This window comes from Camellia sinensis, chromosome 10 (assembly GCF_055761805.1).
Source record: "Camellia sinensis isolate YWXY chromosome 10, ASM5576180v1, whole genome shotgun sequence".
Taxonomy (NCBI): Eukaryota; Viridiplantae; Streptophyta; class Magnoliopsida; order Ericales; family Theaceae; genus Camellia; species Camellia sinensis.
Genome location: NC_138970.1, coordinates 57,828,063 through 57,852,129, shown reverse-complemented (window position 1 = coordinate 57,852,129; position 24,067 = coordinate 57,828,063). Strand labels below are relative to the sequence as shown.

General features: G+C 29.8%; 2 protein-coding genes across 3 annotated transcripts; one reads left to right on the top strand and one right to left on the bottom strand.

Annotated features, from left to right (window-relative positions):
* Nucleotides 1-4,499: 4,499 nt before the first annotated feature.
* Nucleotides 4,500-7,295, bottom strand: LOC114308714 (uncharacterized). Its single transcript, XM_082890081.1, has 4 exons — nucleotides 7,217-7,295; nucleotides 6,530-6,636; nucleotides 5,498-5,680; nucleotides 4,500-5,407 (listed from the first exon to the last, which is right to left on the bottom strand). Exons 1-4 carry the CDS (start codon nucleotides 7,293-7,295, stop codon nucleotides 4,808-4,810), a joined length of 969 nt encoding a protein of 322 aa, XP_082746207.1. The 3' UTR covers nucleotides 4,500-4,807.
* An 11,389-nt stretch (nucleotides 7,296-18,684) lies between these two features.
* LOC114308703 (uncharacterized) lies at nucleotides 18,685-23,279 on the top strand. Of its 2 annotated transcripts, none has more exons than XM_028254352.2 (3): nucleotides 18,685-19,340; nucleotides 20,861-21,346; nucleotides 22,502-23,279. In XM_028254352.2, the coding sequence occupies exons 2-3, from the start codon at nucleotides 20,876-20,878 to the stop codon at nucleotides 22,931-22,933; spliced, it is 903 nt and encodes a 300-aa protein (XP_028110153.2). In that variant the 5' UTR covers nucleotides 18,685-19,340; nucleotides 20,861-20,875; the 3' UTR covers nucleotides 22,934-23,279. The 2 variants fall into 2 exon arrangements, with proteins under 2 accessions (XP_028110153.2, XP_028110154.2); XM_028254353.2 differs by having other exon boundaries at nucleotides 18,750-19,340; nucleotides 20,831-21,346.
* The last annotated feature ends 788 nt before the right edge of the window (nucleotides 23,280-24,067 follow it).

Below are 24,067 nucleotides of genomic sequence, written 5' to 3'. Positions count from 1 at the left end.
CTAAAAAAAATATTTTTTAGTGTTACATTGGAGTATTACAGTTTGAAATTATACATTTGACCAAAACTTGCCAAGTACTTTTTGTACTCCTTTTGAAATGTTTGAAAAATCTCACATTTTTTTAGAATGTTTGAAAATTTTCATATTTTAAGTTATTTTTGTATTCTTTTTAAAATGTTTTCCAAATAAAAAAGATTTTTATATAAAAATTCATCCCAAATGTGATTCAACCTTACCTTTTTAGCACAAAAAAAGAAAAAGAAAAAAAAAGAAGGAACATAATAAAAATAAGGATATAACTATAAATTTAATTTTTAAATAATATGTTAAATCTACCCTTCCAAAATCAATAGGATTGATTGGTCTATAAAAAATTTCTTAGAATTGAATGGATCACCACTTAGGTCTATAAAATTTACACTTGAAATTCATACATGTAGTTTAAATATATACATACAAAACTTCTATGTTAATATGATTATGATTTTATGGTATTTATGATATATTTTGTAGCGATTCTGAATTTTCGTAAGTTATTATTTATTTATTTATTTATTTTTTATTATTATTACTACTTTATTTTATCTTTATTTTTATTAATTGTGTGGATACATGAGAATTTAATGTGATATTTAATTATATGTAATTAATATGAATATTGATATATGGGCAAATTACACAAATAGTCCCTATAGTTTGGGCCTTGTGTCACTTTGATCCCTGACTTTTCAATTGTGACACATTTGACCCTAAATTTTAAATCTTGTTCCAAATAAGGACAATTGAATTTACCATTGTTTAATTTCAAGGGCAAAATTGTTAATTTAATAAAATATAAACTAATTTAATAAAAATAAATATCAAAAAAATATTTTAAATTTTTAAAAAATTATTTTTATCCACCAATGATAAAATTATGTAAAATTGATAAAAATTAATAAAAATTACATGATTAATTTTTAAAAATTAATTTTACATGATCATCATCCAAACACATAATAAAAATTAATTTGGTAAAATAAATAAATAAATGTTTAAAAGATTTATCAATTTTACATAATTTTATTTTTAGTGGATATAAATAATTTTTAAAAATCTAAAAATATTTGTTTGACATTTAATTTTGTCAAATTAGTTTATATTTTATTAAATTGATGATTTTACCCTTGAAAAATCTAATAATATTTTCAATTGTCCTTATTTGGAATAAGATTCAAAATTCAAGATTAAATGTGTCACAATTGAAAAGTCAGGTATTAAAGTGACACAAGCCCCAAACTATAAGGACTATTGTTTATAAGGACTATTGTTTACCCTTGATATATTTATATTGTTTATAAAAAGAAAAAAGTATTTATATATTGATAAAAATATATATCATATTTATATTTATATATATTGTATTTATATTGTATTTGTGTAATAAAAACTTGTAACTTTTTTATGTAGATATATAAATATATATATAGGCCTCTAGGTTTCTTATACAATTTAGAGAGGAGCAGCCACGGGGTGAGAGGAAAGATTGAGAGAGAGAGAGAGAGAGACAGAGAGAGAGAGATTAATCAAAAAAACAAAAAAAGTTCAGCCGAGAAATGGGAGACGGCGGGAAAAGAAAGGGGATAGGGGAGAAAGAAAAGATTAGGGCTCCGTTTGGTAAGCTTCTTAAATTATAATTGTACTTATTAATTTGAATGTGTTATTTATTTTAAACTTTTAAATCATAATTCTACACTTATTTCTCAAAATTCAATTCAAAGCATAATCATTACTTTTCAAAACTCATAACCAAATACATAATTTAAAACTCTTTTCAAAACTCAATTCAAATCAATATTTTAATTTTTTAAATATTTAAATATTTTAAAAATATTTTAATTTCGTTAAGATTTTTTTAATTTTTTAATTTTGTTAAGATTTTTTTAATTTTTTAATTTCAAAATATTACGATTTTAATTTTTAAAATTTCAAAATATTTTATAAAAATAAACTCAAACTCTATTTTACAAAAATATTTTTAAATATTTTAATTTTTTTTTGTTATGTATTTGGTTATGATTTGAGTGTAGAGTTGTGAAAATAGTATGAAGTTTCGAGTTATGTGTTTGGTTATGAGTTTTAAAAATAATTTCTTAAAGCCTCGTTTGAGAATATGCTATTTTAGTAACTTTTTGACTTTTTATGAAAATATGTGCAAAAAAGTAGAGAAGTGATGTGACAACTTTTAGTAACTTTTTGATTTTTTTGCTAAAATAGCCACTCCTCAAACAGTTTTATTTTATGTGTTTTGTTACGATTTGAGTGTTGAGTTGTTTTTTAAATTTAAAATATTAACATTTTAAGTTATTTAAATTTTTTGAATATTAAAATTTTTACGATTCAAATTTTTTGAATATTTATTCTAATTTTTTACTTATTAATTTTTTTAGATTATTTAAATTATTTAAATATTTATGATTTAAATTTTTTGAATATTTATTTTGAAAAAAAATTATTTCTTTTGTAGTATTTTCAATTAAAAAATTGATTAATGTTATTTTCTGTTAATAATAAAATTTTTTAATTGAATTTTAAAAAGAGTTTGCTTATGAGTGTTGATCAGAATTTTCAATAGTGTGAAAGTAGTGTGTTTTGTTATGAGTTATAATAATTCAATTAAGTTTTGAAAACTCTTTCCAAAACTCATAACCAAACAAATTTTCTTACTTCACATGTCAAATCAAACTTTCAAAACTCAATTCTACATTCAATTCAAAACTCAGGTAGCGTTTGGTAGAGTTTTGTAAATGTGATTTAAGAATATGAGTTGTATTTTGAGTTTGTGTGTTGTGGAATTATGATTTGAGTGTAAAAAATTTGTTTGGTTATGGTTTTAAAATAGAGTGTTGAAATGTGTTTTGAATATGTATTTTGAATTATGTTTTGAAAGTTTGATGTGACATGTGAAATAAGAAAATTTGTTTGTTAATGTGTTTTCAAAATAGTTTTCAAAATTTAATTCAATCAATAATTTATTTTGAGTGTACACAACTCTTATATCGATATCCGTATTTTTTATCAACAGTAATAACCAAATTATATTTAAAATACTGAAATTAAAAATTGTTTTTTTTTTCAGTAATTTGTGTTGTATAAATTTTTTTTTCAAATTATTTTTCCATTTTAAAATAAATCTATGTCAATTATTTTGTGTCAATTAAATTTTTATATCAATTCATTTTTTACGCCTATCTTGTACAATACATTTTTAATTTTTGTTTTTAAATTTTGTTGAAGTCAATAACTTTTAAAAATACATATTAATAAAAATTAACATAGTTTAATAGATTAAAATACAAATCATATCGTAAACCTTATAAAATATTATCAATTTTTTTTCTCATTTATTACACATTATTAATTTATTAGGAAATGAGTACAAATCAGACCATTATTGACGGACCATCAGCACGCTCATATAATTGAATTCACCTCTAAATTTACTATTTTGTCCCTCTCTATTTACATGGGAAGTGAACAAAATATAAAGGGTAATTTAGTAATTTCATGAACCTACTACCTATATACTATATACTGAGCCAAAAGAAAAGGGACATCATAGCTGTGTATATCAAATCACATGCACTTTTCTGAAAAACATTATTAATATTATAAAAAAATAATACATAACAAATTAAAATATAAAAATAAAAAATAAAAAACCAAGCTTCAGCCTTTTATAAATTCTGAAAAACCATTCTTCTAACCATACCATCTTCACCGTCTTTGATCCTTCTGAAGGAAGATTTCAACTTCACCGTCGACTGGTCTCAGCTCCATCAAGAACATTAATTTCAATTACAGGTTAGTTTCGTATTACCTTCGCATCTCGTATTTTATTCAGACTACCTTTGGTAGTAAAACACCAGTAGCTTTCGAATAAGAAGAGGAGCAGTAGCCTTCGACGAGGTAAACCGGGTGGTCAACCGGCCGGTCATCCCATTCCAGTCGATCAGTTTTGTGGCTGTCGATCTGTTCATGTTTTTCATATCTGTCTAATCATATGTGTTCCATTTTTTTACACTAACATTATATTATTTTTGATATATTTTCTATACATTTTTGTACATCATTCGATCAGTTTTGTGACTGCCGATCTGTTCATGTTTTTCATATCTGTGTAATCATATGTGTTCCATTTTTTTACACTGACATTATATTATTTTTGATATATTTTCTATACATTTTTGTACATCATACTATTTTCGATATAGTTTCCATACATTTTTCTCAATTCATGTTTTAATATATATTTTTTATATATTCTTCTTTCACTGTTGCAGCTATCATGCCAAGAACAAAACGAGCCAGACCCGAACGTGGTGAATCCTCAAATCCTGTACAACATCAACCACAGCAACAACATCATGACAATTTAAATAATGATTTTTTATCGTATCATTATGAACAAGCCTATTCACATTTTATTAATCGACCAATTGTTACGGGAAGAAATGTAAGACTACCTTCTCAATATGACCCGCTCTTAGTTGGTAAATTAGATACAATGGGATGGCTACCTTTACTTAATTTACCAAATAAGATATATCCCCGTATTGTACGATTATTTTATGTTCACTTGACAGCTGGTGACCAACAAAATGAACCGTTCAGTCTGACCTCCTATGTGAAAGGGAAAACAATCACACTCATTCTCCGTGCTTTCGCACAAATTATTGGAGTTCAAACAGGAGATTTACAATGCTATTTTCAAAATGAGTCTGCCTTAGAACGAATGTTTGGTGATGTCACTGAAGAGCTTCTGACTTCACTGCAAAGTGAGGATCATGGGTAGGCCCAAATGGGTAGGAGTGCGCATAAAAAACCTTCGCCATTTCTTATCCTTAAACAGTGTCAGTGCCTTAATGTACTGCACTGGTGGTATGTCCCCAAGCTCTAGTAATGCATTTTGACATGCATCAAGAGAGTAATCATCACCACCTGCACTTACAGCCTCTGTCTCATTTTCTCGTGCACGTGAATGTCCTGTTTTTGCTTGTACATAGGATGTGAAAGCTGCGCACACATCATCAAACCCACTTGACCGTGACTTTTTAGAACGACCACTGTCAGTCTGGCTGGTTGTAGGGCCCCTCTTGTGACTTTTGCCCTTTGCTGGATCCATGTACTCATCCCCAAATAAGTCAACAGGAATTGCCTCAGCAGCGTTACTCCCACCAGCATTACTCCCACCAACATCAGGGTTCCAAAATTTATTTAACATGTCATCTTCTTCTTCTGAGTCAAGGGCTCCTTGTGTGGATGCACGAGATAAGGCCCCTGTGGCACAACAATTTTCAACAATTTCTGCCATTTCTTGAAAATATTCAAATCCTTTTGTCCTAAACTTCTTCACATTTCTGTTGGCCTACAACAAATACAAATAAAGAATTAAGCACTGTATGTATCATGAAATCTTTAAATTAAAATTATTTAATAGTACAGATTAATGAACAACCTTATCCCAAAATTCATCAGGTGCAACAACAATGCCTACAATTGGATCCCATCCCAGACCAGTCTGTGCCTGGAGTCGCTTAAATGTCTGATAATCAGCTTTCAATCGCTGATATTTTTGGCGCACCTGTGTTGCTGTATACCGAAATCCATACAGATTGTGCAACTGATTTGCATAATGATTCTAATGCCTAATTGTCCACGAAGTAGTACGGCCAGTTGTTTGATTTTTTCTAACCTCATCTCTCAACATATTTATTAATTTTGTTTCACTTCTGGCCGTCCACATTTTTGTTTCTTGGTTGTCATCAGAATTATTTTCATCCATCTATAAACATACAAATGAAATTTAAACTAGTCTGGGGTAGATATACAAGACAAACAGATCATAACAGAGCAAAATGATTTCAAAGAGAACACAGATAAAAAAAAATGCAGATGATATTATTTAAAGGAAAAAAATAGCGTGACAGATTACTTCAATTTAAATAGCAGAAATATAACCACAACTAATAAAAAAAAATCAGGTAACATTATCTTTGAATGGTAGGAGAAAACCAGTAAAAAAGATGTAAGGAAAATGGGACGGGTAGAAAATGAAGTAGGAAAAAAAATAGTAAATAAACCAGTGAAGTTGAAAAAGGGATGGGTAGGTCGACCGGCCGGTTGACCGGCCGGATGACCCCGGGGAAGACCAGCCGGGTGTCCAGGTACAAGTCGTTCACAAGTTCTTTTCTTGCAGAAGGTTCAAACAGCTCATAATTGAAAACAACAACCGATCTGAAATGACAAATAGGCGTCACAAATTATGAGAAACCATTTGGGAACTGATTTTAACTTCTCAAAAATTATTTATATATAACATATTCAGATCGATTTAGCAGCTTACTGCTATTCTTCTTCGCAAAAGGTGAAACAATTCAAGAAAATAGAAAACATCTTCAAATAAAAAAAATAGTCCCTTACACTTCTCAGAAAAATATTTGAGAACTGATTTCGTATAAAATCATTTGCAGTTGAAGGATATATTTACCAGATTAGTGGGACTTGAATAATTATCGCCGGTGATGGAATTTGTATACTGACTTAAGGTAGCACTGTTTCTTCGTCGGATTCGACAATAAATTTCATAAATTTGACCTGAAAGAAAAATAAAATAAAATTAGGGATGAATTCTTCAAATCATTTTCGTATAACAAAATATGTAAATAAATTTGTGAGTTCTTTTACGTCGTAGTCGTCGTTGTTTCGTTGCCCGTAATAAGAATCTTCCACAACGCACAAATCGTAAGGAACTCGATTTGTGAACGATGATACCAGTATAGAGCGGGTTGGGTGGATTCATTATTTATAAAATCAGTCTTCTCTGTGAAGCCCACCCGTGATGAATCTGAAGTGCCTGTGATGAATCTGAAGTATCTGAAGTACTGATGTTTGATAGACAAGCCTACCCGTGATCAATATAAAGGACTGATGTTTGATACAGAGATGAGCTTCACGTGAATATTTCAGAGACGATAGAATATTTCAGAGACGATGGAGACGACATAGAAGGACATGGAAGAATGCACAAGCGCTGAAAGTAGAGATACAACCTGCCAAACAGGTTTTCATACTATAATTTGAATTCACACGCGGAAATGTATTTTGAGTGTTCTATCCAAACGTGAAGCGCGAGTTTATATGTTGAAAACTAATTTGAAAATACAACCAAACAGACCTTGGTATTTGGGTTTCGCAGAGTAGAGATGTCGCCCTGAAACAGAGAGAGAGAGATTAACCCTTTCAAGCTGTTCCATCAATATTTTTTTATTTTTTGGTAAATTGTAACTTGGAAATGATAAATACATAAATTTATAAATAAAAAAATACTTTGTTTCAGTTTTCTAAATTTAATATTTTGAGGAGTGTTTTGGAAAGTTGGTAAAAAGTTGACTTTTTGGTTTTTGACTTTTTTGGTGGCTTTTTTTGGCAAAAAAAGTGGGTTATTTTGGATAAAAAAGTTGAATTTTTTGGCTAAAACAGCTAAAAGTCAAAAAAACTAGCTTTTTACCAATCTTCCCAAAGTGTCCCTGAAAATTGAATTTTTTATTTTTCATATTTTTTATTTTTAGTGAACATTTTTAAAATTTTAAGTAATTTTTTAAGATATACTTTACTTAAATGTATCTAAATAGTAAAATATCTGTGAAAAAAATATTTTAAAAAATTAATAAATGCGTAAAATATTAAATTTTTATATTTTTTTGATATTTAGAGTATTTTTTAAAGATTTTTTTTATAAATATTATACTTTTTAAGTGTGTTTATGTTAGGTACATCTAAAAATTAAAAATAATTGCTTAAAATATTAAAAAAATTATTAAAAATATTAAAATACAGAAAATAAAAAAATAAAATTTTCTGAAAACCAGAAATGTTGTCAATCATATTTTTTTTTAATTTATAATTATGAATTATGAATTATGAATGATAATTATGAGAGGGTTTTTTTTTTAATTATGAATTATGAATGATAATTATGAGAGGGTTTTTTTTTTTTAATTAATAAACTGAGGCACATTAAATTTGTATAAATTTTGTATATTTCTATTTGAATTATATAATACTAGCGAACGCATGTTTAAAAACACTCTTAATAAAATAAAATTTTAAATTATTTGTAAGAAAGTAAAATGTTATCCAGTCATATGAATGCTAGCAAAAAAAAAATAATAATACAAATTTCAAATATGCCCCTAAATTCGGCTGACCGTATGTTTCTAATCAGATTTAATAAATCAACTCAAGTTTCATTTTGTATTAGGATGGTACTATATGAATCAATTAGTTTACTAATATTAGTTATAATCTTATTATTAACCGCATTCATTATATAAATTATAAATATAAAAAATATCTTAAATTATGTCATATCATTAATTGATACACTAATTAGTACATATAACATTATTATTTTTATATTATGTTTGTGTATTTGATGGCCAACAATGACATTAATAGTAATTCCTCTCCAAAAAAAAAATGACATTAAGGGGTTGTTTGGGGTGTCCTAAATAAGTGTACTTTTTGTCTTTTTAGACTAAAAAGTTGAGGTTGAAAATATGAATATTTGGGTTAACTTTTTGACTTTTTATGGAAAAATATGTATTAAAAAATTGAATAAATTAATGTGTAGGGAAAAATTAGTATTGGGAGTTGTGCAGCCGCAATTGTTGACTTTTGGTGAATAGTGATAACTTTTTAACTTTTTGAGTAACTTTTTGGCTTTTTAACTTTTTTGAGACTTCCCAAACTTGGCCTAATAGTAATGGTGACTACAAATTATGTCATATCATTAATTGTGTGTTTTGTTATGAGTTATAATAATTTAATTAAGTTTTGAAAACTCTTTCCAAAACTCATAACCAAACAAATTTTCTTACTTCACATGTCAAATCAAACTTTCAAAACTCAATTCTACATTCAATTCAAAACTCAATTTCACACTTAATTCAAAACTCAATTCAACACTCTATAACCATAACCAAGCAAATTTTTTACACTCAAATCATAATTCCACAACTCACAAACTCAAAACACAGCTCGTACTCTCAAATTATATTTACAAAACTCTATCAAACGCAACCTAGGGTTTTGTTTTTGTGGCTCCATTAGTTCTTTAAATAATTTTTTGATTTTCAAAAATAATTGTGATTGCAAAACTCACTTCCCTTGATTTATATTTAATTCGTTATTTTTATTTATTTATACTTATTTGATGTTGGTTTGATTTTGTATTTGCATATAGATGATGGATTGATTTTAATTATTTTGATTAGTTGTGTATGCCATGTTTAGGGTTTTTATATGGATTTATTTTATGGTTGTGATCACACTCATGGGTATATGAAATTAAAATAAACTTGGAATCCATAGATAAATTCCTTACACTCCACCATGACTCCATTGATTGTTGTTTTATTTGAGTATTGGTGAGAAATAGTGTATAGAAAAAAAGTGAGGATTATGAGATTTATTTAAATGCCTTAGACTTGACGTTATTATGTTTGTTGTCATAAGTAGATGAGAGATTGTGTATATATATATATATATATATTTGTTGCATTTCTCATTAGTAGACAAGTGTTTTGATTTACGTGCGTATATATATGCTAACCATCTGGAGAATGTGGTTCAAACTCGGGACAATATGGAAGGCACATGGAATATATGTGTAGGCCGGAAGTGAAGGGCCAAAGTGGTGGAGTTAAGGTACAAAAAATTAAATATGAACTTATATGTATAGTTTGAATTATATTGATTTGTACATCTTGAAACAAATAGTAATCAACCTCAATAAATTATGAAATTTGAGCAGATGTATGTATACGTGATTCTAGACAATTTTAATTTTTTATTAAAAAAATTGATTAGAACTTGTAATTGGATGATCTTGGTTACAATATTTTTTATTCATTTTAGAAATGCAGACTTTAGATGCTGTTTTAACCCACAAAACGAGCTTATTTTTACTTGTTTCACGTAAACTGAAGTAAAACATTATTATGCACACTTTTCGTGTTCAGAATTTTTTTCAAAAAAATCATCTTAGGGTAGTTTCTTTCTGTTTTCAATTTCAAATTTTTCAATTGAATTTTGTTTAGGATTTTCTATTAAGTTTTTTTCTCAACCTGTTCAGTTTCTACTAAATTCGTTCATATTGCCTTTTAGTAAATTTGATCATATACAACTTTTGTTCTTTGAGTTTTGGTCAATTCGAATTATTTAAGTATGAAACGGTACATTTTTATACTTCTTTAACAAGTTACTTATGATTAAATTATACTAACTTTATTTTTTGCAGGATGGTGGGTCTTACTAACTTTTTATGTAGGGCTGACCCACCATATTTTTATTTTTATTTTGTTTATTTTATATTCAATTTATATTTCGTTGTGTACGAGTAAGAAACTAAATGCCACCGTATCTCGGGAAACTACCAATTTATCTTGGTGGGGATAGAACTACTTGTCTTATCCCGTAATAAGAATTAAATATACTTTTGTTTGTGTCTGATACACACGTGGGTGTTAAATATTGTACTCATACCAATATACCTATACACTGACCCGTTTTGTCTCTTGACATCTCAAGTGCGTTCTATTTGAGCGTAGTCGAACTTTCTTGGCATGATTAGTTGGGGTTATAGTGATGACGTGGAATAACTATAGTTGTTGGACATGCCATTTAGACTTCTTTAGTTTTCTTGAGTTTAGAATTGATATTAGTTTATATATTTATTTTTTTTTATGACCTTAGTATTTTGATAATTTGGCATGGTTTGTAACCTTATATTAGTTAAGTTATTTTGACTATTTATTGTCACTTTAATGTTCGAGGTATTGGTTAGTTATTAATTTATGGCGGATGGTTTGGTTGGCGTTTTGTTAGTTTTTTTTAATCCCTTGTAATCTTTTGAGCATGGAATTTACTTAAACCTTATGGAGACGAGAACGTTTAGTTTTCTTATTTCACCCCTAAGATTTGGATGATAGAATATTAATTGGGATTTAGTCCTAATTTAATATTTAATTGTCTAAATTTTAGGGTGTGACATATTTACCGAGAGATCACATGATAAAAAAAGGGTAACTTACAAATACATCCCTGAGATTTGATAAAAATATGAATCACCCCCTATGGTTTTGGAAATTACATTCCACCCCTTGAGGTTTCTAATTTCGTAACAAATTGCCCATTTTATTAATAAATCATGAAGTCAATTAACAGTTTTTAATGATATTAGAAATATGTTTCAATTAATAATTTAGGTAATTTTATTATTGTATTAGAGAGTAATTATAAAATAGGGCAAATTACAAACACCCCTCTCGAGGTTTGGTAAAAATACAAATTCCCCCTGAGATTTGAGAAATTACAAATTGTCCCATGAGTATCAAATTTTCATAACAAATTAGGGGAAATTATGGGGGAATCTGTATGAAAATAAAAACCTCAGGGGGCAATTTGTTATGAAAATATAAACCTCAGGTGGCGGGTTGTAATTTCTCAAACCTCAGAGAGGAATCTGCATTTTCACCAAATCTTGAGGGGGGCGTTTGTAATTTGCCCTTATAAATTTCATTTTTTTAGTTGATTCTGTAAAATGAAAAAGTCTGACAAGGGAATATTTGTAATTTTCGAAATCACAGGGGACAACATGTACTTTAAGCAAACCTCAGGGGGTGTCACTACAACAAAAAAAGGGTTTTTACGGCGTGCAAGGGGGTGTCACTACAACAAAAAAGGGTTTTTATGGCGCGCAATGCACGCCGTAAAAACCCTTCTACGACGTGCAGCGCGCGTCATATTATGACCAGTCATGGAAAGTCATTCACTTTTAACGACGCGCCGTGGTTAGTATATTATTTACGACATGCAAAAAAAGCAAGTCGTAAAAATGAGAAATTACGGCTTGCATTCATTGTATGTCGTTGATGTGGTGCCGTAAAAAGTCAATTTTATTGTAGTGTATATTTGGAATTTATCCTAAAAAATGTTATTAATTATTATTACATTCCTTTACTTATTTTTTACAATGTTAAAAACAAAATAAATTATTCATTGTAATTTTTTTTAGATGAAAATAAAAAGTAAATTTTAACCATATCTAATTTGAGATTTAAATTTTAACAATATTTAACCCCCAAACTAACTTATACCGGTCATGAATTAATAAATTATGATATAATTTATATATAATGTTTAAACTTGTTATTATCAAATAGTTTTACTAATTAATCAATCAATTTTTTTGACTAAAGTTTAAGATTAAGGCTAAAATATGACATAGAATTTAGTGCAACTCTATCATAGATAATTTTAATCATATTTAACCCCAAATAATTCATACAGGTCACGAACTGATAATTTATAATATAATTTATACATAATGTTTAAATTTATTATAATAAAATGTTTTGACTAATTAATTGATCAATTTCTTAGACAAGTGTAAGGATAAGACCAAAATATCATCTATAATTTAGAACGGCTCTATCTTCAATTATATTTTCATACATAAAAAACTATTCATCTAATACTGTTAAACATAAATATATATAATTTTTTTACCCAAGTTCAAAATTTTTAATAAATATGGGAAAAATTAGTCTAAGGTCCCTTTTTCATTTTTAGTAATGGAAGAAATTCACAATATTATTTTTTGATATCTAAGTTCCCTCAACCCGCACCCATCTATCACAGAGGAATTTGATATTAAAAAATCTCCCTCTCATCCTCTCTCTCTCTGTTCTTCTCTCTATCTCCACCGAACCAATCTCTCGATTTTTCAGCTAGTATCATCTGCTGTTGCGTTTGGAATTGAAAATTTCGGTCTTCGTAACGCTAGCTCTTTTGAGAGAGTTTAAGTTTGACGATCCCTTCACTGGAGCAAAAGGCTAGAGAGAGAGAGAAGATGGGTTAGTCGATGGTGAGAATCTTGTGTCACGACTCTCAGGAAAAATGAAAACTATAAAACAAATAATAATGTTAACAATTACACCCAAACAAACTCTATTGATTTCAGTTGCAGAGAAAAACAGAGCTTTTTCAACACCTGGACTTGATCCTCAGTGAAATTTATAGATCTATATATATATATGTTGAAAAACATAGCGTGTTATTACAATCCAGAGAAAATTATAATTATTACAATTTTCTCAGCACTTTTATGTTGTACTTTTTATGTGTTTTTTTATTGAACATGTTGTCTACTTTTCTTAGCAACCAAACAAACTTTATGCTTTATGGTTCACTTGAAATCTAGAGAAAATTCTGAGAAAATCTCTGGACTAGAATCCAAAGAATTTCTCTGGAGAGAAATTCTATAAAAAGTCTAGAGAATTCTCCAGATATATGTATATTGCTTGGATTGATGTTTATGGTAAGTAAAGAAATTTGTGGGTTTGTTTGTAAAGATTGTATTGTTGGCTTACATATTACACAAAGTCAGAGAAATTCTTTGTGCATAGAGCCAGAGAAATTTGTGAAGCCAGAGAAATTTCTTGGATTAATGTACAATCACCAAGGTCTGTTCATAAAAATACAACTCTACTACAAATAGAGAGAATTTCTCTGGTTTCAATCTAGAGAATTTCTCTGATCTGTCTGGTTTGAAGAGAATTTCTCTGGTTTTGGACCAGAGAAATTTGTGGGTTTCTTAGTAAAGATTGTATTGTTGGCTTACATATTACACAAAGTCAGAGAAATTCTTTGTGAATAGAGCCAGAGAAATTTATGAAGTCAGAGAAATTTCTTGGATTAATGTACAATCACCAAGGTCTGTTCATAAAAATACAACTCTATTGCAAATAGAGAGAATTTCCCTGGTTTCAATCCAGAGAATTTCTCTGATCTGTCTGGTTTGGAGAGAATTTCTTTAGTTTTGGACCAGAGAAATTTGTGAATTTGTTAGTAAAGATTGTATTGTTGGCTTACATATTACACAAAGTTAGAGAAATTCTTTGTGAATAGAGCTAGATAAATTTGTGAAGTCAGAGAATTTTCTTGGATAGCCACACAAATTTTCTCTGGATTTCTTTGGTACTCAGAAAAATTTCAATTTTCTCTGGTTTGAACCTAGAGAATTTCAATTTTCTCTAGAACTGAAATTTCTCTGGATCGATGTTGAGAGACCTTAGACATCATGAAAATATTTGATGTCCTGTATATTATAAAAGCTTAATATTAGGGACCTTAAAAAAAATCCCCCTAAAATATGTCCATATTTTTTTTATTATAAAAAATAGTTACAAATATTTATTTATCAAATAAATAAGTAAATAGGTTAAATGATTAATAAGTTAGACATAGACCAAAATAATTTTTAATGATTATGTGAAGATCAAGTTGGCATAAATATTGAGTCGAGTAACTTCTAGTCCTTTCTGATATATAGCCCAACTATAACACCACAAGTCAATCATAATCTATTTTTAATTTTGATGTAAGACAATTTATAATTTTGAATATATAAATTTCTAAACTTTACAAAATAAGGAAAAAAAATAGTATATTGACAAATGTAATTTACTATTGTTATACGATAAATTAAAATTACGAAACTTATAAAACAAAATGTATTTATATTTTATCATAAATATATTTTTTGTAATTTTTTAAAAAAATTTACCAATTAAATTATCACATCTATTTTTTTATTAAAAACTTAGAACACACAATTAATGATATAAAAAGTATAAAAAAAACCTTCTTTTTTGTATTGATAAAAATGAATAAAATTTAATTGATTCTAAATTATTTTTACAACATATTTTAGACATATTTTATATTATTATTTATTTTTAAACACTAATTTTTCATTATTTATTTATACCCATAAATAGAATGGGTATTAATAATATAGTTTTAAAATAAACCATATTATTAATATAAAATTCAAACATATAAAATAATTTACTTATTTTCATTAATTTTTTATATTTAATTTATTTATTTTATCCCATAAATAGTACGGATTTTATGCTAGTAGATATAGATCTGAAAAAATCCAAAAAAAAGAAAGAAAAAACTTTAAAAAATAAAAAAAACAAGTTTTTTTTTATATATTTTTTTTCAAATGTTTTTATTTTATTTTTTATTTTTCTATTTCATCTAGTGGAGCATATTTTAAAAGTCTAAAATTTTTTAAAAATAAAAAAATAAAAAACACTAAACAAAAAAATGCCAATCAAAAAAACAATACATGATTTCTATTGATTGGATATTTCTATAAATAAATAATTAAATTGTACATATAATAACATAATTTTATGAAGAAATCTTTATGACATGTATAATTTAAAATTTTAAAAAATATATGTTTAGAAAAAATGCTTGCGTTGAAGGTAATGAATAGTCTTTTGAATTAAGACTTTGTCATTTTCATAATTATTGATTCTATTATTAGTAGTAAGTGATTGTAATTTCATAATTATTGTTATGGAATTCATTTGGAGAATTTAAATATTATTTTAATTTAACTATATTAGATTTAAGACTTCCCACCTCAAAGAGATTACAACGGTTTTTATTATATTATATAATATATATTATATACCTTTAAAACACCGGTTTAGTTCAATTTAATTCATGAGTTTTTAAGCAAATCAACTAACCAAACCTTTTATATGGTTCTCAATATTTTATTAAACCGAAACTAGACTAATTTTGTATATAATTTGGTAGAATTTTCACTGGATTATCGATTTTTTTGTTTTTATATCCCTGCCAGGTGAAGACCAATCCTAAAAGGCCCATTACTTTAGCAGATGTAATATTGGAAGCCCGTAATCCATAATCTATTATCCACGTCCAGAAAGCAATTGCCAAACCTTTCGTATAAAATTGGGGAAGTTCGTATAAAATTGGGGAAGTTTGTTTGGATTTTTTGAGTTAACTTATAATTTTTAGATTTAAAAAAGTTATTTTGAACGGTTTGGTTAAATTTATTTTAAACATTTTTTGATTTTAACAACTTATTTTGACTCAAAAAAGTTGATTTTGAGAAACTGCTCACCTCTTACTTTTAATTATCAGCTTCTGCTGTGGACATGTTAATTTACGGTTATACTCTTATATTTTCTTATATTTTTATTTTTCTAAAAAATATAAAAAGACCCAAATAGACTATAAATATTTTTTTTTATGATAAATGTAGACAAGTAGTAAATAACAAAAAATAAAAGTTAATTGAAAAAGCTACTTCACAGCTTATTTAATAAATACTATTCAGCAATTTAAATCTATTAATCAACAGCGACACCAAACAGATTAACAGTTTCTGATTAAAGTCATAATTTATAATCTGTTAAGTTATAATCTATAATCTGTTTTAACAGTTACACCAAACGGGGCCATTATGTAATCAATAGGAGAAGACCTCCCCTTGGACGGCAGTATTGAGTTTATGGGATTTATTATTTTATTTTGATAATTTGAACAGCTCAGTAGACTTGTTTGATTACTTCATTTTTATAAAAAAATCATATTGATCGAACATCAATAATTTCTTGATTAGAATATATTTTTATCAATAATTTATTTTTAAAATCATATTTACTATTAAAAAAATGATCTAATCAAGTAATTATTAATATCTAATTAATATGATTTTTTACAAAAATAAAATACTCGATAAACTCTACTTATTGAACAATTTGAATTATTGAAATAAAACGTGTGATAGTCTCCAGATCCTCTCCTGCCAGTGTCTCTAACTACTCCTCCTGTCAACGGCTAAGATTTGGCTACGTCACTTTGGGCAAAAGCTACGGCTCAAATCATATTCTTGTTAATAAAAAAAATAAAAATAAAAAAGGATACCAAAGGACGACTCGTTGTTGGTTCATACAATAGGAATGAGTTCGTCGTCATTAGTGTTGATGAGATCGGACGAATAAGTGCCCCGCTAAATCTCTTTCTTTTTCTACTAATCTACATTAGCTTTTATCTCATTTTCAATTCTATTTTTAGGTTTTGGAGAGCTTGAAGATATAAATCTTGTAAAAATCTGATCTTTTTTTGCTTTTCTTATTGTCTCTAGTTTTGTTTTTTGACTCCATTTTCAGATTTGGAGTAGACCTAGTTGCTCATTTTTAGTTTATACAATTTGGGTTCTATTTTTCAGTGAATTAATTTTAGCATTTTTTTTTCTTCCAGGAAATGAAAATAGAGTGAATCTATTTTTTTGTTTATTGGTCAGTGATAAATCTAAAGTCATTGTTAGAGTTAGGCATAGATTTATGTTGTTTGTGTGGGATTTTTCTAATTTTTCACTTGAATCTTTAGTTCTTCAGCTCTACAGAACAAATCCATTTCCAGATTTAGGACCTAGTAAAAAAGACTCCTATTGCTTGCAAAAATTCAACTTCGTCTGCGTTTTCTTTTTCTTGTTTAGAGATTTGAACATCTGAGCCTATGCTGCTTCAGAACTCAGTTGGACTTGTTGATCTGATGCAGATTTACATTGTTAATAAGACAGAGGGAGAGATCGTCGATGTTCGCTACCGACTTGGATTTGCCGCCAATCGTCGTTCACTAGAGCTTCGAAGAGGGAGGGAAAAAGTGAATGGGAAGCTCTGTTGCCGTGTTGAATGAAATGAAATTCAAATATATATATATATATATATATTTATTAGCAAGCATCTGATCTGAGCCGTAACTTTTGCTCAAAGTGACGTGGTCAAATCTTGACCGTTGACAGGAGGAATGGCTAGAGACACTGACTGGAGAGGATCTGAACTCGTCTCACGAGCCTAATAACACCTTACCGTCTACAATATCTATGCGTGCGGGTCTACGGAGGTCTTCAGAAATTTTTTTAAACCTTTTAAGATTAAAAAAAAAAAAAAATTTCAATCTTCAACCCCAACACAATTATTTTAGGGAGAATTATTAGAAAATCATTTTTCAAGTGTTTGTATCCCAATTAGTCCATAAGATATTATTGTATTCTAATAAGTCCTATTATTTGAACATTTAATTTACCAAATCTTAATTTTCATATTTAAAGTATTTTATAGACATTTATACCTTTACAAATATTTTTTAAACGATTAACAAGTTGGTGATGTAAATATTTATATTTTACAAAATGAATATTCACATTGACAGCGTGAACATTCATATTGAAATGTTCATATTCACATTAACAGTGCGAATATTCACATTGTAAATGTAAATATTATTAAGGATGTTTAGTAGCTATATCACTTATAAGACTTATTAAAATATAAAAAAATAATATAAACTAAATAAAATGTAAATAAATTAAAAAAAAAAATTATGAAAAAATACCCCACTATTTCAACTTTTAGTAAAATATTCGAAGACTAATAAATTAGAGCAAGGATCCTCTAGAGTTTTTTTTCCCTAAAATTTCCTAAAGTGATGCATTGTGTGATTGAGATTTAATGATAACATCAATTTTTTAACATTAAATTTCACCCACACAATGAGCAAGGATCCTCTAGAGTGATTTTTCCCTAAAGTTTCCTAGAGTGCTACATTGTGTGGTTGAGATTTACTGGCAAGTCACATTAATTTTTCTGATGTGACTTGCCAGTAAATCTCAACCACACAATATAGCACTCTAGGAAACTTTAGAAAAATTTCACTCTAGAGGATCTTGGTGCCGCACAATAGATCACCTTAAGAAAGCTTAGTAAAAATAAACTACTGAAATAACAAACTTGCTGGACGGGCCATATATTTTATCTTCAACATTGACGCCCTTGATTCAACACAATCAAGAATATCGTGTACGCATCTCTCCGTCTTCTCTGGGTTTCATTATTAGTACTCACTCTCAATGCCGAGATCATCGCGTTACGATCTTCCCATAGGCTGATCTACAATCGGAGCGATCGATTCGATTTCGATTTCGATTTCGATTTCGCACTGTGCTCATCATTCCCTAACTGTGTACTACTACTACTACTACTAATTTGGGGTTTTAGGGTTTGGAAGAGCATCGAATAATGCCTTCGGTGCTGACCATTGAATTCCTTACCCGCCCTTTTGTTCCTTACCTGACCTCTTTCCATGGCGCTTCAAGCTTTCACCGTCTGAAAAGTCTTGAAAAGTGTGATCGGCGTGGTAATCTTAGTTAACACTTGCTTTTTTTCGTGTTTTTCTTTTTGGGTTTTGTTTTTCATTTTTAATCAGATCGTATCGAGCAAAGTTACCCAATTATTCGTTGACAAATCGGCGATCGATCGAGCCGTTGCGAAATCTGAATTGCCTCTGAAACAGCAGTATTGATTGTGGGGTTCCCTTGTTTTGACTTTTGTTTCACAGAGGTAGTTTCTAATTCATATCTGTGTCAATGATTAACTATATAGCTTTTTGGTGCTTTTCAATTTTTAATAACCCGTCATAATTTTGTAGCTTATACATAATTATGTGTTTTAATTTATTATTATGTAAAGAGAAAAAGGTTGCGTTGTCATTATTATCATAATGAGCAGCTCAATTGTTGGCACAATTCAGTTTCTTTAATTTGCAAAGGTTGTTTCTTGGTAGTGAGCGTACTTTTGAGGTACATGGATTCATTGTCTATTTGTGCAGTCTCTTTCAGTGAAAATGAAAGTGAAAGCACAATTTGATCAATCTGAAGGTTAATTGTAATGTATTGCTTAAGAAAAATTGTTTGTTTGTTTGTTTTTTTTGTGGACTCATTTTGTGTTAATTTTGTTTCCTGGGAAAATTGCATCTACGAAACTTCTTCTCTTTGCTTATATTTATGTTCTGGGGGCAAATGTTAGGTTCCCACAATCCTGCTTTGTTTGCTTGTTTGACTATTGTTTTGTTTGTGCTTATGTATTTGATATACTCCTTACCCTCTTAATTTTGCCTTATCTTGTTCTGGAAATAAGTAAGTTTGAATCTTTTGTACACTTTGTTCTAATTTATATTGTTATATTAATAATACCCAGTCTGGAATATTGGATGGCATTTATTGGCTATGAAGGGTCTATTTACAGGGATTTATAAGGGAAAAGCAACAAAAAGCCATTAATTGTTTTGTTCTCATTTGCTTTTATGTTATTTTTCTCATGTGGTTTTCCCTTTTTCCTCTCTTTTTAGCTGGGGGATTCATTGACTCGTAATTTTTTGTTCAGTCTATTAGATCAGGACTCCCACTACTTCTTGGTATTTCCAATTACTTAAAGCTAAATGAAATATTAGGTTAGGTCCGCCTATGTCTTATTTTCGTTATTTTCTTCTTGAATCATAATGATGTTTTTGAGTAAACTGATAGTATTAGTGCTTCTATGGCTATTTGAGAAGTAGCTTTATTGTGTTTATCTTGTTCTATTGATGGTTGGAATTAGGGGCAGACCTACGAATTTTCTCTTATGGGTATTTGTGGGATGGGGGTTTTGAGGGCTGAGGGAAGTGAGTAGTTACATTTTCCTGTTGAAGTTTGACAGTTTAGTACTGTTGATGCAGCCTTCTGTACACGAACTACATGCTTTCTCTATCTGCCCCATATGGCGGTATCTGCTGTACACAAACTCATTAGCATATTATGCCAATGCAATGTGAACCTGTTGAAACCATTTTATTGCCTCCCTCAGGCTTGTCTTTATTTGCAATTGGGTATTTGGGCTTCAGCCTGAACCTGGGAAAACTTGATGGGTTAAGCTGGGGCAAATATACTGCCTGAGTTTGTGCTTGAGCTAGTGAATTACCATAAATTAGTCCACATGTTTGGATTTTTGCTGACATGCCGTTGTTTGAATTAGCTATGTGCTGTTCATTTGATTTTGTTTACAAGTGTGCTTAGTCCTTTGACTAAAGCAGTTTCTCTTAACAGCTTGCGACTTCAGTGATGGACATTGGTTCTACATCAATTTCAAAAGATGCGAACAGTTCACATGACTTGAAGCAGTTGCATCTGGAGCCATCACAATGTAATGGTGGTGTCATAGAAAGTGTATCTAATGACCTTGGGAATGATCTGGGTGAATTTCTACATATTCAGGATGACCATAAATTGTCACTAAACTCCATTTTACCTCAATCTTCTGATGAGAATGAAAACAGCACTGTGGAGAAAGAAGATGAATGTGAAGAGCCCGATCAGACTGGATCAACCATTGTAACTTCTGATAAATGCTTATCCAAGTGCACAACATTTCCATTATCTAGTGAGAAATCACCATTTGCCGGGTCTATTGATCTGGAAGATGGGGACAGGGAGGGTGCTGAAGTGGAAGATGAAGAGGAATCTGCTGCAGTGGTGAAGCAAAATTACTATGAATCTGTTATGCCAGCTCAAACTAAACATATATTGTTGCCTGTAAGTTTGCACTACTTATCCTTGATAGTGACTATTGTGGATTCATTTTAGGTCCGAGTGCTTTCCATATTGTCATGTGTCATGATGCTTGGATTCCTATCATGTGAATTTGATGCTGATTCGATCCAAGACAGATAGTTAAGGTCACGTTTGGTTTCCAGATAGGATAAGGAGGGGGGATAGGATTTTCCTTGGGGTAAGGAGGATTGTGGAGGTAATCTATTCTATCCCATCCCATGTTTGGGAGAGACTGGATTGGGGATTGGGATTGAGTTATCCTCCATTTATGGGATATAGTGTTCTATCCGGACGCACTGTCAACATCATCAAATTGTGCAATCAAATGTGGGATAAATGGCTTCATTGGATGACCAAACGTGTCAGTCATATCATCTGCCTAGATCACTCCAATTTCAAGTATTTGAGCAGTGCTTACCTGCATGCTTTGGCACAATCAGGATGTTTCTTAAAGGTGCTAATGGAAATAGTTAATTTACATTTTTCATTGTTTGTGGGTTCTCAGGGGTATTGCCTTTCAGTTTCTTATAGGAGGTGGGGTAAGTGTGTGGGAGGTGGTTGGGGTTGGGTGCTGGTACACTTTTCAGGGCTATTTATGTACAGATTAGGATTTTTAAGTGTTGTTAATCCCTAATTTTGTTCTTCACTTTGAGCGAAATTCCAATAAGAATTAGGTACTATTGATGGCTGGAAGTAACATTCTATATCTTCCTGCCTGGTAGATTATTTTTGATAAGTATGTGATTTATGTTGCAAGAACTTTCTTAACGAGAAGTAATAAGAGAAGGTTTGGGATGTGGCTCCTTATTTAGGGAGAAAGAAACTGAAGGTTGTTTGAGGGGAAGGAAAGGTTGATTTTTGCTTTGAAAGGGATGTGGGTGGCTTCCTTGTTTTTGTGGACCAGATATGATTTCCCCATTTTTCGTTGTATTCTTTTGCTGATTTTTGGGAGAGTTGCATATACTTGTATATATACCTATTGATATGTAGGTTTTTCTTTGGGTCACACCTTTTGATCTGGTGAATAGCTGTCAATCCCTAAAGCTGATTAAATGAACTCTGGTGAAATAAGTTTTTTTTTTTTTTGACAGTTCCATTTGTTCTCTCTTCTTTGTTCTTTATTTCTCTCTCTTGCAGACACCTTTGAGACTTGTATCTGCCATGAAAGGTAGCCGTGAGAAACAGGGGACACCACCAATGAATCTGACTGTGACATGGGCTCCAGACGTGTACGATCCATCTCCAGCAGCACCAACATGTGTGAGAATCAAGAAACCACTGTCCAAGACTGAAAGGAAGAAAAAAGGAAAGAACAAGCAGAAGGGCAGCAAACCTTCTAAAGGGGGCAGCAGCGGCAAGGACAAAAAACAGGTTCGAAAAAATGGTGGTGGGAGTTGTAACAAGTGCCACCAATCGCTGAATGACGCCAATGACAGGGCGGTTGATTACAATGAGGCTTCTGTGGAACTGGGGGATTTTGACGTTGGTAGCCCGGACTCATATTGTGGGACTAGTTTCCTTGAGAAATACATGACAAAGTTGCATTTTCCAGTTGCGGAGGCTACATAGACGACTACTATTTTCAGTCACTTCATTAGTCATCCATTTGTTATTGGTGGTGTAGATAAATAAGCACCGGTTTATGTTCTTGTTGCGGTGTTGTTGATCTGTGGCTGTAATTGTGCTTTGGAAACATTTGGCGATTTTCATCTGCAGTGCTTTTGTTGATGAGCTGCTATGAGACCTTCACAAACTTGAGGTTTTGCTCTGGCCTCGGAGTTGAGTGAGAGTTTGTTCTTCTCTCTATTCTGGCTCGTAATACAAACACAAGAAACACACCACGCGGGAGGTGTTTCTTGTTTTCTTGTATGATGATGATGATGATGATGATGATGATGATGATGCTTGTCCATAATTTGGATCTTGTTATGCTGCTTTCCATTTTGGATGCTCACCTTGTTTGGTTTTGAATTTTCAAAAATAGTTTTATGAGTTTTCAATTCCTATTTTTACATTTTTAATAATTTTTTAATTTTTAATTTCACTTAATCTTAATATACTTAAAAGGTAAAAAAATCTTTAAAAAAATCATTGAATACAACAAAATATAAAAATGTATTAAATTTTTATAGTTGTTTTATATTTTTTGTATTTGGTGAATTTTTTAAAGGCATTTATTTTTTATGTTTTGTTTTGTTTTTTTTTTTTTTTTTTGTTTTGTTTTGTTTTGTTTTGTTTTTTTTTTTTTTTCTGTTTTTGGGAGAATGGAATATTTTAGATTAGATGTATCTAAAGAATAAAAAATCTTCCGTAAAACATTAAAAAAATTTACTAAAACAAAAAAATTCAGAAAATAAAAACTCAATTTTGTGGAACTAAACATGGTGTGATCTAAACATCTAGACAGACAAGTGCAGGTTTAAGTGGTGGCTTGGGTTCTTGTTCTGTTTTTGATGACCAAGTGTCTCCATCAGTTTATGCCTATCTCAATTAATTTTGGGATCCACGCAAAATGTTCCTTCTATGTGGATCCGACAAATCTCGAGCAGAGCTCACCGGTGTGGGGTACCTCGACTAATCTCGAAACTCACGCCAATCGTCCCCTCTACGTGGATCGGGCAAATTTCGGGTAGAGTCCGCAAACATGACACACCTCGACTAATCTCGGGACTTAGGGACGGAATTGTGTAGAAGTTGGGAATG

What these genes read in the sequence shown, in the direction of transcription:
- LOC114308703 (XM_028254352.2), top strand. Translation starts at nt 20,876, where the DNA reads ATGGACATTGGTTCTACATCAATTTCAAAAGATGCGAACAGTTCACAT. An exon ending in CTAAACATATATTGTTGCCT is followed by an intron (nt 21,347 to 22,501) that starts GTAAGTTTGCAC and finishes TCTCTCTTGCAG; the next exon opens with ACACCTTTGAGACTTGTATC.
- LOC114308714 (XM_082890081.1), bottom strand. Translation starts at nt 7,295, where the DNA reads ATGGAACAGCTTGAAAGGGTTAATCTCTCTCTCTCTGTTTCAGGGCGA. An exon ending in TGCGAAACCCAAATACCAAG is followed by an intron (nt 6,637 to 7,216) that starts GTCTGTTTGGTT and finishes TTTTTCTTTCAG; the next exon opens with GTCAAATTTATGAAATTTAT. An exon ending in ATTCAAGTCCCACTAATCTG is followed by an intron (nt 5,681 to 6,529) that starts GTAAATATATCC and finishes ATTAGGCATTAG; the next exon opens with AATCATTATGCAAATCAGTT.